Source organism: Stegostoma tigrinum, chromosome 8 (assembly GCF_030684315.1).
Source record: "Stegostoma tigrinum isolate sSteTig4 chromosome 8, sSteTig4.hap1, whole genome shotgun sequence".
NCBI classification, from domain to species: domain Eukaryota; kingdom Metazoa; phylum Chordata; class Chondrichthyes; order Orectolobiformes; family Stegostomatidae; genus Stegostoma; species Stegostoma tigrinum.
The window spans coordinates 12,683,858-12,700,482 of NC_081361.1; the positions used below are offsets into that span (position 1 = coordinate 12,683,858).

The 16,625-nt window shown below is 41.0% G+C and overlaps 1 protein-coding gene across 11 annotated transcripts in view; it reads left to right on the forward strand.

Annotated features, from left to right (window-relative positions):
* The window catches only part of rasal2 (RAS protein activator like 2), a 348,750-nt gene that overhangs the window by 251,017 nt on the left and 81,108 nt on the right, over positions 1-16,625 (forward strand). For all 11 annotated transcript variants that reach the window (XM_059647745.1, XM_059647746.1, XM_059647747.1 and 8 more), the window contains one exon: positions 1,642-1,760. In XM_059647745.1, coding sequence (XP_059503728.1) covers positions 1,642-1,760 — 119 coding nt within the window. The remainder of the gene's footprint in view (positions 1-1,641; positions 1,761-16,625) is intronic.

A 16,625-nucleotide genomic window follows, 5' to 3' on the forward strand; every position in this document is an offset into this window, starting at 1 on the left:
CTGGAGCACCCGAAGGGAAGCCATGCAATTTAGTAAAAGTATTTATTTCTCCCAAAAATTGTTTTCTTTCCTATGTTAAAGACTTATTAAGGTTACCCTGAATTGGACTGCAGGACCAGAGATAATAGGAACTGCAGATGCTGGAGAATCCGAGATAACAAGGTGTAGAGCTGGATGAACACACCAGGGCAAGCAGCATCTTAGGAGCTGGAAAGCTGATGTTTCGGGCCTAGACCCTTCATCAGAAAAAGGTTTAGGCCCAAAATGCCAGCTTTCCTGCTGCTAAGATGCTGCATGGACTGCCGGACCGCTTAGATACCATTTGCCTGCAGTTGAGAAAAATTGCCTGTCTGGTGGTGTGAAGCTCCCTCTGGTGGCTGGGAATTGATGTAAAGTGTAAGATAGCCAAGTGTGGAGCTGGATGAACACAGCAGGCCAAGCAGCATCTTCCGAGCACCAAAGATGACATTACGGACCTAGACCCTTCATCAGAAAAGGGTCTAGGCCCGAAACGTTGAATTTTGTGCTCCTAAGATGCTGCTTGGCCTGCTGTGTTCATCCAGCTCCACACTTGGTTGTCATTGATGTAAAGTGTCTTGTTTTTGTTTTTTTTCTTCCCCTTCAACCATAGTATGCCATGGTGACATAAACAGCTCAAACCAGAAACAATATGCCACTTAATGCATTATTTTCTAGTAATCTAATGATTGTGTACTCTGTATGATTCTAGCCCTGGAAACCACTTGTAACTACTTTTCTGCTTTTTATTGCACATGCACGTAACACAGATCCAGATTCTGGGTGGCACGGTGGCTCCTTGGTTAGCGCTGCTGCCTCACAGCACCAGGGGCCTGGGTTCGATTCCACTCTTGGGCAACAGTCTGTATGGAGTTGGCACCTTCTCCCCATGCCTGCATGGCTTTCCTCCGGGTGCTCCAGTTTCCTCCCAGTGTGAAAAGATGTACACGCAAAGTGGATTTACCATGCTAAATTGCCCATAGTGTTCAGGGAAATGTAGATTTAGGTGGGTTGTAGGGGAATGGGTCTGGTTGGGATGCTCTAAGAGTTCATGTGGACTTGTTGGGCCGAAGGGCCTGTTTCCACACTCTAGGGCATTTAAGTATACAGTTTCAGTCACTTGACTATGTGGGTGAAAGTCAGCTTTGTTAGGTCGACAATTAAAGCACAAATGCTTTCTGTTTCTGCAACTGATTTCCATGTCACCCATGCAAGTTGCATATAGTTTCGTATAATTTCTGACTCCAGGAAGCACTGTTAGCCAGTTTCAGCTATTCCAATTCAGATTTTGTCACTTGGTAAAATGCATATAATAATTTTTTTGGGATGCAGTGCAGTCACTTAATCATTTTTAATTGGACCACACTTTTTAAAATTTTTCAGTACATATAAACATTATTATTTCCCAAAGTTTGAGAAGTCTGAATAAATTAGTGGCTTCATGTCTTGAGGATTGAAAGCAGATTATCTTGTGTCTTTAGTTACTTTAATTTTTTCTTGTAAATTTTCTCCATATTTCTCAGCCTGTGCATCCTTTCCCTTTATTTTGCCTTTTCAGAGATAAGCTTGTCCTTGGCTTACGTAAATCTAATAAAGTTTTTTTTGTTTTTCCTTTTATTGTAGGGTTTTTTCAGCAAACGATTAAAGGGCTCTATAAAACGAACAAAGAGCCAGCCAAAGCTTGACCGCAATACCAGTTTCCGCCAGATACTACCATCACTCAGGAATTCTGACAATGACCGGTAAATCTTCATTTTACTATCATACGTGTTTGGGTAGTGGAGTGTTACATGTATGATCTGCACAGAAATATAAATGCCCTTTGAATTGAGCCAATATTTCTCTTATTTCCTATTGCTGTGGGATGTATAGTTCACTGTATGGTGTGTAAGTGCGTGATACAATCCCAGAACTGACTTAAGTTAGCTTGTCTGTCTTAGCTTATGTGAGTTTGTGGAAATCGTATAATAGGAAGTTTGTGTGTGGAGTTGAGGGTGTTCAAATGAAAAGCAAGATCACTGTGGAATATGATAATAGTTTATTTGCAGGTTGGACAGTTGGGGACATTTTTGACAATGTACTCGTACTCTTGCAGTCTACACAATTTTCAGCTTTGTTGTTTATGCATTTGCAAATCATTAAAATACACTTGCTGCATTGTGTAACTTCCATTAATTGAATTTCAATCTATTTCTGTTGGCAAATGCTGAGTAGATCAAGAACCTGAGCCACATGAAGAAAGTAGTTCGTGGGTTTCACGGGTGATTAGTAGAGTAGTGAATACCGAGATCATGTCACATTATTTCCCCTCTATTAATAAAGGACCGCATTTGAATTTGATGGGCAATATCTGAACATTCAACCTGTTCCAATTTGTTCAATCAACTGTGTGCAAAAATGTGTTGCCCATACTCTTGGCCATTTTCTTGATCCTTCTTGTGACTTCTGTGTACAGTATTATTCTTTAGCAGCTCTACTAAAGGTCAACTTACTACTGGATTAAAATTTTTCAGAAGAGCAAAGAGTATTCTGGGATTATTTGTTTCCTCCTCATGGAGAATGTTCCCCAATTGACAATTGTTTTATCTTTCAATGAAGTACAGCCACATCACATACTATAGTTTAACTGCCATTTTGCACAGAAAGTAATCACAGCATTTTTCATGATTGAGGCAGAAAATACAAACAACAGATACTAATCTTGGATCATTCTATTTGTATCATGGAAAATTATAGCACAAAAGGAGGACCTTCATTCCATTAGCTCTGTATCAGCAAAGCTCTTGCAACAGACCCTTGACTCCCAGTCCCTTACCCTCTTTTTGTATCCCTTCAATTATTTCTCTCTTTCAGAGACTAATCTGTTCTCCTTTTGAAGGCTGCTATTAAATTTATATCCAACATCCCCATCAAATCCTAACTATTCATTGTGTGAAAAGGCTTTTTGTCATGTCACTTCTGGATCTTCTACCAATGATCTTAAAAGCATAACAACTGCTAAATAACCTTTGGCCTCTGAAAACAGTTCCTCCTTTCTTACGTCATCTGGACGCATTGACATATTAAATTCTGATATCATTTGCCTTTATAACATTTCTGCTTCAGTCTGTTCACTTATGTATAATCTCTTTATTCTTGGAACCATTCCAATAATCTCTTCTGTACCCTCTTTCAAATCTTCATGTGAGACTCAGATTTGGCCATATATCGTAATTCCTCTGGAGACACAAGGGTTCCATTCCGAGAACCTCTGAGTGATGAAATTTGCGAGGGTGAAGCTCGTTTAAAAAACGTGAAAGTGTGATTTTTGCACAAGGCTTTTGTTTTTGTTGTTACTCTTTTATTTGGCACGTGTAGGCAAATTCATGATTTGTGATTTCACAGAAACTGAGGATTTACCGTAATACCAGCAGGCCTAACTGACATTTTATATAGAATTAGCATTACTTGCTGACTTTACTTGTATAACCCAGGATTCCATTTGCTTTATTAACTCGTTTGCTAACCTGTCTGCCACTCTTTTTATTCGCTCACTGGCTGGGCCAGCATTTATTGCCCGTTCCTGGTTGCTGTTGAGATGGTGGTGGTGGTGGTGAGCTGCTGCCTTGAACCACTGCAGTGCATATGCCGTAGGGAGTTCCAAGATTTTGACCCAATGACAGTGAAGAAACAGTGATATACTTCCAAGTCGAAATGGTGAGATGCTTGGAAGGGAACCTACAGGTGGTGTTGTTCCCATGTATCTGCTGCCCTGTTCTTCTAGGTGGAATCAGTTGTGGGTTTGGTAGGTGCAGCTGAAGTATCTTTAGTGAATTTCTGCTGTGAATCTTGTAGTGATGCGAATGATTGTCAGTGGTGGAGGAATGGATTTGATGCAAATCAAGTGGCTGCTTTATTCTGAATGGTATTAAATTTCTTAACTGTTGTTGGAGTTGCACTCATTCAGTTAAGTGGGAGGTATTCCATCACACTCCTGATGTGTGCCTCATAGATGGTGGACAGACTTTGGGGAGCCAGAAGATGAAATAAACACATATTCCAAGCCTTCGATCTGGTCTTGTAGCCATTGTATTTATCTGGTGAGCCAAGTTCAGTTTCTGGTCAGTGGTAACCCCAAGGTGTTAATAAGGGATTCAGTGTTAGTAACACCATTCAGTGTCAAAATGCGGAGTTAGACTCTCCTTTTTATTGGGCATGGCGTGAATGTAACCAGCCACTATTCAGCTCAGACCCTAGATGATGTCCAAGTCTTGTCGCGTTTGGCGTGGACTTCTTTGCTATCTGAGGAGTCACAGATGGTGCTGTACATTGTGCAATCATTGGTGAACATCCCTCCATAAGATCAGAATTGGGAAAGTTATTGATGAAGCAGCAAAGGATGGTTGCGCCTAGGACTGTATCCTGAGGAACTGGGCCTCTGTGGTGCAGTGGTAATGCCCATATCTTTAAGCCGGGAAGCCACAGTTCAAGTCTCACTTGCTCCAGCAGTGTATCATAAAATCCCCAAGCAGATAGAGTTCCTCTGATAGTAAACTTACGGAGATGTCCAGAAGCTGAGATGACTGACCACCAACATCAATGACTATCTTCCTTTGAGGTGGATCTGACTCCAACCAGCAGAGTTCTGATGAAGAGTCACCACACTTGAAACGTTAACTCTGCTCTGTTCTCATGGATGCTGTCAGACCTGCTGAGTTTCTTCTGCTTCTTTAGTTTTTATTTCAGACCTCCAACATCCACAGTTCTTTATTTCATTATGGCAGAGTTTTCCCTCAATTCCCATTGACTCTAGTTTTGCTCTGGCTTTGTGATGCCTCACCTTGGTCAAATTTGGGCCTCCATAGCAAAGGCTGTCATTCTCACTTCACCTCTGGAATTTAGCTCTTTTGTCCATGTTCGAATCAAGTTTGTATTGAAGTAAAACGCAGAGTGCTCCTGGTGGAACCCAGGCTGGGTCAGTAAGCAGGCTGTTGCTACAAAGGTGCTGCCTGCTAGCACTGTTGATGACACCTTCCATCTCTTCAGTGATGGGGCAGTAATTTGCGGGTTGGAATTGTTCTGTTCTTTTTGTTTATAAAATATACCTGAATAATTTTCCATATTTTTGGGCAGATGCCATTATTGTAGCCGTACTGAAGCAGTTTGGCTAGGGGAGCGGCAAGTTTGGAACACGTCTTCAGTTGTTAAGGCCCATAGCCTTTACAATATTCGGTACCTTCAACTGTTTCTTTATCATGTGGAGTGAATTGAATTGGCTGAAGACTGGCAACTGTGATACTGGGGACCACAGGAGGAGGCCAGGATGGATCATTGACTGAACACGACTGGCTGCAGATTGTTGCAAAGGCATCAGCCTTTTCGTTTACATTGGTGCTAAATTCAGCTGTCATTGAGAATGACAATACCCAGGGATTTTGCTCCTCTAGTGAATTGCTTGATTTTTCCACCACCATTCACAACTGGATGTGACAGGACTGCACAGCTTCAATCTGATCCGTTTGTTGTGGGATTGCTTAGCTCTATCTATTACTTACTGCTTCTACTGTTTGGCCTGTAAGTTGGCCGGTTGGTAGATTCATCAGATTGGCATCTCGGTTTTAGGTATGCCTGGTGCTGTTCTTGGCATCCTTTATTGCACTCTCCATTGAAAAGAGTTGATTCTCTGGTTTGTTGATAAAGCTAGAGTGATGGATGAGGTTGTGAGATCTTGTTGCAGTATAATTTTGCTGCTGCTGTGGCCCACAGTGCCTCATGAATGTTTCATATTGAGTTGCCAGATCTATTTGAAGTCTTTCCCATTTAGCACTGTGATGTGTGCAGTAATCGCTGTTACCAATACTGTCATGAACAACCACATCTGTGGCAGACAGATTGGCACTGCTGAGGTCAAGTATGTTGTTACCTCCCAACCTGCAGATTCAGTTGAGCAGCACTGTCCTTTAGGTGTCAACCAGTTCAATCAGTAATAATGCTGTCGAGCCTATCTTGGTGGTGGTCATTGAAATCCCCAGAGACACTCTGCACTTTTGCCACCTTTAGAGATTCCTCCAGCATGGGGTAGCACTGATTCATCAGCCACAGGAGAAATATTTGTGGTAATCAATAGGAGGCCTTCTTTCCTATGTTTGGCCTGATGCCATGAGACATCATTGTGTCCATGATCAGTGTTGAGGACTCGCAGGACAACTCCCTTCTGACTGTATATACCACTTTGCCACCTCTGCTGGGCTGGTACTTCCCAGTGGTGATAATGGTGCCTGGGACATAGCCACGCTCACAGAATCACATCTCTCAGACAATATCAGACAGTTGTTTGACTGGCGGGCTGCTGTTTGAATGGTTAGTGTGAATTCAATGGGCCAAATGGCCTACTTCCACACTGAAGGGATTCTATGATAGTATGTGAGACAACTCTGCTAATTTTGGTACTAGATCCAGATGTTAATAAGGAGCACTTTGCAGGATCGACCTATTGTTGTTTCTGATGCCATGTCAATGCCAGATGACCTGTCCAATTTCATTCCTGTTTTGAAAATTTCTAGTAATTTATACAGCTGAATGGCAGTTGAGAGTCAACCACGTTGCTGTGAATCTGGATCACATGTAGGCCAGATCAGATAGGGATGGCAGATTCCATCCTTGAAGGAACTGAGTGGGTTTTTCTGACAATCGACAGTGGTTTTGTGAACATCATTATGCCCTTAATTCCAGATGTTTATTGAATTCCAATTTCATCTGGCTGGATTTGAATTTGGGTGTCCAGAGCATTATCTGAATTTCTGGATTAAAAGTCTAGTGATAGTATCACTAGGCCATCGCCTCTTCTAGCCCCTAAATTTCATACATTAACATCCCTGAGCTGCTTTGTGCATCTTTTTATATGTCATATTCTCACTTATTCCTACTTTTGAAAATGCATTACGTCACACTTAGATGAAATTCTTCTGTCATGTGACCACCCACTTTGTCATCCTCACTGCGCTCTTGAAGCCTGTTTCTATCTCTGCTGTTTAAATAATTTCCAAATTTTATACTACCTCTTAAATTTTACAGTCGTGCTCTGTATTTCACATTCCAAGTACTTAAAGGATATCAAAAATAGTGGTGTTTGGGGAGCTACACTGTGAAAGATCCTCCAGTCTGAGAAGGAGCCACGACACACTCTCACCCTCTTTTAGCTAACTTTTGTCGCAGCGGTGTACAGTATGTTTTATAACATTGTTTTCAGTTCTGCCAGCAAGTCTGATATACCGTTATTTGGAAAATCTTTGCTCACAAATTTGAGTTGTACTGTACTATTTGGGTTTTCTCAGCACAAGCAACATAAATGTAGTGGCCCAGATTTTCATGTGGGCATCAGAAAGTTGAGCTAGGCACTTCTGTGCCTTCCAAAATGCACTTCCAACCCCTGTGTGACCTCGACCAGGATCAGCTTTTTGCACAGGTATCATGTTCACAGTTCACTTACTGAGCTGTGATAGAGTGCAGAAGTCAGTTAGGAGGCCTGTGATAATGGGAACTGCAGATGCTGGAGAATCCAAGATAATAAAATGTGAGGGTGGATGAACACAGCAGGCCCAGCAGCATCTCAGGAGCACAAAAGCTGACGTTTCGGGCCTAGACCCTTCTAGGCCCGAAATGTCAGCTTTTGTGCTCCTGAGATGCTGCTGGGCCTGCAGTGTTCATCCAGCCTCACATTTTATTATTTTCAGTTAGGAGGCCTGTCCTGGTTACCAGGCACAGCGATTAGCCCCAACATTGTTTGAAGGCCCCCTGAACCTCACCCCATGCCACTTTCATTCACTTACATACCTTTCATAGCCAGTCATACAGTATACATTATGTACAGTCCTCAGAAGCTATGCAATAGCAATGGAATTATTTTAAAATCATTGGGTGAAAAACCTCTTGAAAACCTCCAACAACCTGATTAAAAGACTGACTTTAAGCACTCATTTGTTGATCGTGCAAAGAGAAACTATTCCATTGCCTATTGAGTTTGTAAACAAACAAATCATATCAGTCATTTTCTTTTAATGCTCTGAAACAGTTATCATACCAACCCAAGGAAACCTAAACACATAAATAGAAAGCGGGACATAACACCAGTGCTTCACTGGAGGCTCACTGATGATGTTACCTAGAATGGTGACGAAACGTCTGAAAACGAACCTTCCAGCTCAGCGAGCAAACTTACAGCCACATCCACAGTTATCATTTTTGGACCATTAAACCACATGCAGTGATGAATCATAAATATACTTTTTAAAACACTGCCAAGTATTCGTAATAGCTGTAGCTGTCACAACGAGAGATTCCAGCGACATTGCTTGAAATTGACAGAATGGTACTCATTTCCCTTTTAAAAAGGGAGTGCCTGTCCAATGGAGTGGAGCAGATGCAGGCAATTCTGCTCAACTTTTGAGAGCAATTTTATTTAGCAACTAGAGCTGTGAGCCAGTTTAAACATGCATCACAAAATGTCTAAGTAGAGTCTGATAGAAATTTTATTTCAAATTAGTAAAATGTATTATGGCAATTTCTTCTTTGGATAACTATTCTAATACATTAGAAATATTACACAATGCTGACCAATGTAAGGGTCAGCTCATTTTTGCAGGCAGAGCCCTATGCTGCTTCATTATATAAAACATATCTATGTTTACAAAACCGCTTCTAATAGTGACATTTTAAAGGTGTCAAAATATTTTGCACTTAGCTTTCAATCTGTTCCCAGTTTCTTAGCAGGCTTCCCCCAGTGGTCAGAAAATCTCCAAGGAGATATGTTTTTCTCAGGCTTGCAAAACGCACGCAAATAGTGTGTGGGAGGAAACAATTTCCCTGTGATCTTCACAATTGGAGTCTCAACCTTGGAGTACATGCCTGCATTTTCCACCCAAGACCTTCCCAAAACTTCAAAAGCCACAAAAGTCTGGCAACCTCTGCGTTGAGAAAACAAAGTTAAAAGTTCTGAAGAAGGATCACTGGGCTCAAAACTGTTTGTATCTGTGTGTTGGTGGGGTGGGTAGGGAACACATTTGCGGTTAGGAGGTGATGGACCCCAAAGGGCAAAATACTAACTGTTTATTTTATTTTTCTGCTTTATGACCTCAATTTGCTAATAATCTCAGTACCAGTGGATTACCTGTTTTCAATGCAACCCTTGGCTGGTATTCCTCAGTAAAATAGTTTGAAATGTGTGTTCAGTGCACAGTATCCTGTTCAGTTTGAAATGAACAATGTTTAAAAACCAGATGACAGCAGATTCATTTGTTCTAGTATTAACCTTATAATTTCGATCAGCTGCTGTACCTTTCAGTCTTCAGTATTTCCTTGGGTTTCTTGTATTCACATTGTAATTGAATAACGTGAAGGATTTTCACTTGAATGATTTTATTTAGTTGTCATTGTTTTGAAAGATGAAGAGCAGTCATCCATTTTGTCTTTGTAGCTTTAAGAATGCAATGGTAGAAAAATTGAGATTGCTTGTGTTTCTTTCTGCCCTTGATCCTGTGTCTTCTACAGTTCATTACTGTTTGGGGCATCTTGATGGCAGACATTTTATGTAGGATTTATCGTGAGCAATATAGTGAAATTCTACTCCAAAGACCTCGGGTATGGGGAATGCATTTTCAGAGTTCACTGTCCATGCCCATTAAATGTTCTGTCTGCAGGCTAGTTCATCTCCCTAGGTTTAAATAATAAAACTGCAAAGAGGGGTGACTGAAAGATTCTTACCTACGCAAAATATATCTTTTCAAATCATTTAGTATTATGTGACAATTTAAGAAGACTGCTGTTTCCCTTCAATTAGAGCACTTCTCTGTAATTTCTTTTTGATTCGGCCGGGGGTCGACAGATAACAATCACTCCTGAGTCTTTTCCTGTCCATATTCCAAGTTGCCCTGCCCAGTTTCTAACTTACTTCTTCTAAAACATTGTTTTTGATTTCTAGTTCTTCCTACCATCTCCAGTGTTAGCCATGTAACCCTTCCATCTTCCTATCACGTGATACAGCATTTCCTTCTAAATTTGCTTCGCTTATAGTTTAAACTAAATTACTAATTTTGCTTTAGAGATCTCTGGCTGGCCCTGCATAAGCAAGAGCCCTTTCAGATGTAGTATGCCCAAAGGAGCTTTTACCATGTTGCTAGTATTTATTGTTACATGAGGTCTGGTAGCATACTTATCCAACACTCTGCCATGCAGATATTGTAGGTATCCAGTATTCTGTGCACAGCAGCTGTTAGATCAGATCAGCTTAGCTTTACAAAATGTCAGTTTCAAGATACTGGAGTATTTTCCCAATGTCTGAAAAGCTTGGCTTGTCTGTAATGAAAAGGGATTTTGTTTCGACATGATTTGATATTGCATCTCCTTTTTGCTTAGAAGGTAGCCACAGGATAGTAAAGTGATCACATGGTCAGAGAGCCTCGCTGCTTAATGAAAAAGATTATCTGTGTCAGCAGTTGTCATTCTTAGTGAGCTAGATTTCTCTGTATGATCTTTGAAAAACGTAATAAAGGCAGGTTACAGTCAGCATCTTTATAAAGACAGTTTTGCTACTGAAGCAAAAGCTGTCTGCAATATTCGTCTTGCACAGTGAATAGGCTTGCCAGAAGCGCTGTGTATTGCTGCCATAGAGTATTTTGATGTCTGTATCCAATGTCTCACACTGTAGCAAACTACTTTGAAAAACACAGGTATTAGCTTGCAGTCTGGACCGAAGCAGTTTACGTTTTTATTTTTAGAATTTTCACTTCTGGAATTTTCACTGACCTTCAGGCAAGTGATCTATTTTAGGTTGTGTATACTTGGTTGTTGCTTAACTAAATACAGGTACAGATTTATTTCCAAACAGCAGAACTCCAAGTGGATAACAGAGCCAGACTGGTATTTAATGTTGTAGTGTCAGACACACCAAAGAATTGTCATTGTTGCTGTTAGTTCCCTTAAATGTACAGATGTTTTTCCATTTGTTCATCTGGAGGTTGTTGAATTTTATTTAACTGATATTATAAAAATAATTTTATAAGAGGATCTTGTTTCTGTTGGGATAATGATAACCAGGCTTATCCCAAGCGAGTCTAGGTCTGGGAGTGTTTTACTCTGGTAATCCTTTGTACAAAGGCTAGAGACCATGTTGAATGGTATTTTCTTTCAGTTAACATCACATACAGGAAGCAATTCTTTTAATACATAATCAAAGGATTAAATCAGGATATAGTCCTATCATTTGTTCAGAGTAAATGACTCAGATCGTACAGTAAGGAAAAGGATTTGACTGCTTAAAAGGACCACACAACGTCTATGATAAATGCTTTTCTCTGTAGAAAAGTGAATATTCGAAGTGTCCAGACACGATAAATCTCATGGATTTCATCACTTCCTTAATAACTATACCAAACAGTGCAGGATTAATTTGGCTATCTCAACTCTGAGATGTGTTTGAAGGCTTGAAATCATATCAGAGTCTGTATTTTTTCATGTAAATCTTCAGTTTTTGATGTATTTCACTTGTAAATGTTCAGTCTGATAGCTGCTAGCCAACGAAAGCCGTATCTTTGAGCAGTCATGTTCATTCCTAAAGAATTGTTGTGATAGAACTGAAATAAGTTTGTTGGATGCTGCCAAGCAGCTGATCATTAATAACAAACATAATAAGTAGTGAAAAGGATTTAACTTTTATACTTTGTTTGATGTGGCTGATCTTTCCTGTCTCTTGTCAACAAAGGGAGGTGATGACCAGGCGGTATTATCACTTAGGCTATTAATCCAGAGACCCTGGTAATGATCTGGGGATGCTGTTTTTTTAAAATTTCTAATAAATATCTGGAATTAGGACTCTAATAGTGACCATGAAACTATTGTCAACTGTCAGCGTGGAAAAAAAACCCATCTGGTTTACCAACATCCTTTAGAGAAGGAAACTGCCATTGTCGACCTGGTCAGGCCTACAGACCCACAGCAATGTGCTTGACATTTAACTATCTTCTGGGCAATTAGAGATAGGGTAGTAAATGGTGGTCTGGCCACTGACACCATCATCCTGTGAATGAATTTTAAAAAAGTGTAGGACTGGAGACATAACTTGACCAAATCAGGGATGGCAGGTTCCAGCGAGTTTTGAGAAGATTTGTAACTCAGGTTGAGGTTCTGGATGTGAGTTTGCTCGCTGAGCTGGAAGGTTAGTTTTCAGACATTTCGTCACCATTCTAGGTAACATCATCAGTGAGCCTCCGACGAAGCGCTGGTGTCACGTCCCACTTTCTATTTATCTGGTTAGGTTTCCTTGCGTTGGCGATGTCATTTCCTGCATTGGTGATGTCATTTCCTGTTCTTTTTCTCAAGGGATGGTAGATTGATTTGGAGCCAATGTGTTTGTTGATGGAGTTCCGGTTGGAATGCCATGCTTCTAGGAATTCTTGTGCGTGTCTCTGTTGGGCTTGTCCTAGGATGGATGTGTTGTCCCAATCAAAGTGGTGTCCTTCCTCATCTGTGTGTAAGGATATGAGTGATAGTGGGTCATGTCGTTTTGTGGCTAGTTGATGTTCATGTATCCTGGTGGCTAGCTTTCTGCCAGTTTGTCCAATGTAGTGTTTGTCACAGTTCTTGCAAGGTATTTTGTAGATGATGTTTGTTTTGTTTGTTGTCTGTATAGGGTCTTTTAAGTTCATTAGCTGCTGTTTTAGTGTGTTGGTGGGTTTGTGGGCTACCCTGATGCCAAGAGGTCCGAGTAGTCTGGCAGTCATTTCAGAAATGTCTTTGATGTAGGGGAGAGTGGTTATGGTTTCTGGGCCCGTTTTGTCTGTTTGTTTGGGTTTATTGCTGAGGAATCGGCAGACTGTGTTCATAGGGTACCCATTCTTTTTGAATACGCTGTACAGGTGATCTTCCTCTGCTCTGCGTAGTTCCTCTGTGCTGCAGTGTGTGGTGGCTTGTTGGAATAGTGTTCTAATGCAGCTTCGTTTGTGGGTGTTGGGATGGTTGCTCCTGTAGTTCAGTATTTGGTCCGTATGTGTTGTTTTCCTGTAGACGCTGGTTTGAAGTTCCCCATTGACTGTTTGCTCTACTGTGACATCTAGGAATGGCAGTTTGTTGTTGTTTTCCTCCTCTTTTGTGAATGTTATGCCAGTAAGGGTATTATTGATGGTCTTGAAGGTTTCCTCTAATTTGTTTTGTTTAGTGATGATAAAGGTGTAATCCACGTAGCGGACCCAAAGTTTAGGTTGGATGATTGGCAGAGCTGTTTGTTAGAGTCTCTGCATTACTGCCTCTGCTAAGAACCCTGATATCGGAGATCCCACGGGCGTACCGTTGGTTTGTCTGTAGGTTTTGTTATTGAAAGTGAAGTGGGTGGTGAGGCATAGGTCCACTAGCTTGATGATGTTGTCCTTACTGATGAGGTTGGTGGTGTCTGGTGTATGTGTCTTTGGTTCTTCTAATAGTGTAGTCAGTGTTTCTTTGGCCAGGTTGGTGTTGATGGATGTGAACAGGGCTGTTGCGTCAAAGGAGACCATTATTTCATCCTCTTCTATCTTGGTGTCTTTGGTGTTCAAGAATTCTTGGGTGGAGTGAATGGAGTGGTGGCAGTCTTCTACTAGGTGTTTTATTCTTTGGTGTAGTTCCTTGGCTAATCTGTAGGTTGGTGCTCCAGGTAGCGACACTATGGGTCTGAGGGGGGACTCCTGGTTTGTGAATTTTTGGTAGTCCGTAGAAGCGTGGTGTGTTGTATCCATCTGGTTTCATTTTTTGGAAGTGTCTCTTGTTTAATTCTCCAGATTTTTGAAGTTTTTTAGAATAAGGCTGTGATTCGGTTCTCTAGTTGTGGGGTTGGGTCTGTCGCCACCTGTTGGTAAGTGTCGGTATCTGCAAGCATTCCGGCAGGTTCCTTCCCAAAATGAATTTATGAACTTGCCCTCAAATTACAAGATGTACCAAATTCACTTTTGCAACTGGTTCTGGAGGAGTTTTAGCTCTCAATTTCTGAGTTGCTGATCTTGGACTGTAACCAATATAGTTTTAAAATTTGAAATCTCACTCAAGCTCCATAGGATTATAGGTTTGGAATTTTTAAAAATGTTGATTGAAGTTGATTGAGGCTGTTGATGGAGTTAAAACAGACAGAACTTTTCTTTTTCTCTGAAGCTGTTTTAAGAGAGCTAGATGCTGACTTTAAGCAAACTTTCAGCAAAATTGGCTCGGTTAATGAATGTAATCAGCATTTCTCATTTCCAGTGTACATTTACCTGCTTGGATGTAAATTTCCCAAAATGTTGACTGTGGATTGCTACCTCTGTTGGTCCTGTGCTTCCTTACACATTCCACATAGGTCAACTGCATCTGGTCCATTATTTCTGTAATCCATTTTCTACAATATTTCCCCCCTCCTGTGTTTTCTATCATTCACCCTTCTGGTAATTAGATCAGACATTGAAGGTAGTAATGTTTCCAAAACATATCGTTTCTTTGATGTTATTGCAGTGATCACCTCTTCTCCAGTCGTTTCCAAGGCATCCTCATAATTGAATTAGCTTCATTGTCGTGCATGCTGTGAAAACTTTGCAATGGCGCTGTTGATGTCACCACCTTGGGTACAAGATACCTAGATACAGATACCTAAATATTTGGTACAAAATTAAAATAATGATAAATGAAAGTCCAGTATAAGAACAGAAAGGAAAAAAAAAGTACTTGATTTACAGTCCATTCACCCCAGTCCATTGCCAGCACCAGGCCAAGTCTCCAGATCATGCCCGGCTTCAAAACTCAAGGTCTGTTATCAAATCTGTAACAGACTGGCCTCCCACACTGGCCTCCAATCCATGGCTCACTGCCTCCTGTCTTCCTGCTTGTGGAGGATACTCGTAGATCATAGAATCCCTATAGTGTGGAAACAGGCCCTTCAGCCCAACAAGTCCACACGGATCCTCCGAGCATCCCACCTAGACACATGCCACTATAATCCACCTAATCCACACATCCCTGAACACAACGGGCAATTTAGCATGGTCAATCCATCTAGCCTGCACATCTTTGGACCGTGGGAGGAAACCCATGGGAGATATGCAGAGAGTGCGCAAACTCCACACAGACAGTTGCCAGAGGGTGGAATTGAACCCAGGTTCCTGGTGCTGTGAGGCAGCTATATGAGCCACTTGTGCCACCCCAGTTAGGAAGAATGAGCGTAATTTGATAGAACATTTGAGTATTGGTTCTTATTTGTCGACATGATGTGGAGGTGTCAGTGTTAGTCTGGGAAGTTCAAAGTCAGAAGTCACCTGATACCAGGCGATAGCCCACGCTGTGAAAGCTTGTGACCTCAAATAAATCTGTTGGACCACAACCTGGTGTCATGTGACCTCTCATAGCTGGAGGCATGGCAATGGTGAATTAACCCATTTAAAGCAGATTGACAACTAAACTAGATAGGCTACACCTGGGCAGGACTAGAACTGATGTCCCAGGAGAGCAAGTGAGGTTGTGGAAGGTTTTGAGCTAAAATGAGCGATATATTTTCCTATGTTTTCTCATCTCGTACATTCAACTTATCATTAGTCTCTTTGTTTGTTGTCCATGTCTCAGAATACATTCTCTTTATTCGATTACAGTTCAGTTTCTTTATTGTTAAAGTGTTCTTCATCCTAACAAAGCTGGCATTAGTAGTTTCAATTCTCCTTTGGATCTCACAATCAAATATCCCAACATCTCTGACTGTCTGCCCGAAGTGATTATTACTTGCTGGGAATATACATGTTGAAACCTGAGGGGAAAGATGTGTTGTGTTTACATAAATTTCATATTCCAGTTTAAAATAAAACTCTGCCATACTCAGATCATAATGCAGAATGGTCTTTGAGATGACCAACAAAACACAGTTGTGACACTGTAAGAGCTGATCCCTTCTGGAGCATAGCACAGGAACTGAGTCAGAGGAACAGAAAATTAGAAATTGTCTTAATTAAATGTGTGGTCTGCAGATGGAGTAAGATGAATGTTTTTATCACATTGAAAACTATTCAAAGTTCTGAGCAGATAGGAAAATACTTTGCATTTCCATTACCTAACATGGCTGATTTTAGGAGTGGGTACACCTGAGGAGTAAAGCAGTTGCAATTGCGGGTTGTCTGCAGAGCCCATTTGGAGTTCTGATGCTTTTAAAAGAAGTGCGCTAAAAGCCCTGGTGGTACCCTTGATTTGGACTCTAACTTTCAAAACAACAATGTGCAGAAACACCTTTCACCTTGAGCATAGGTGATTTGCTGTCACTACAAATGGAAGCTGAAGTTGTGATTATAATGTCAGGTTTTCATGCCTACTTAAAAAAATGGATACCGAAACAATGTAGAGCCAACCACCTTTTTTGCTTTGTGGATGATTTAGCTTAGCTTAAAAGTTTTGGTTCCTCTGTAACCCAGTGAACGAGGGTGTGGTGGAGCATTGAGTTAGATGTAATAGCATGGTTTCAGGGTTGTTTCCTGGTCTCTGTTGTTAGCAGGCCTACGTTATGCAGTGGTAGGTTTTTGCAAATGGCCCATTGATTGTAAAGGGGAAAACTCTGGCAGTTTGAGTTGGCAGAGCTGCTGAGATGCATGTTGGTTACATTT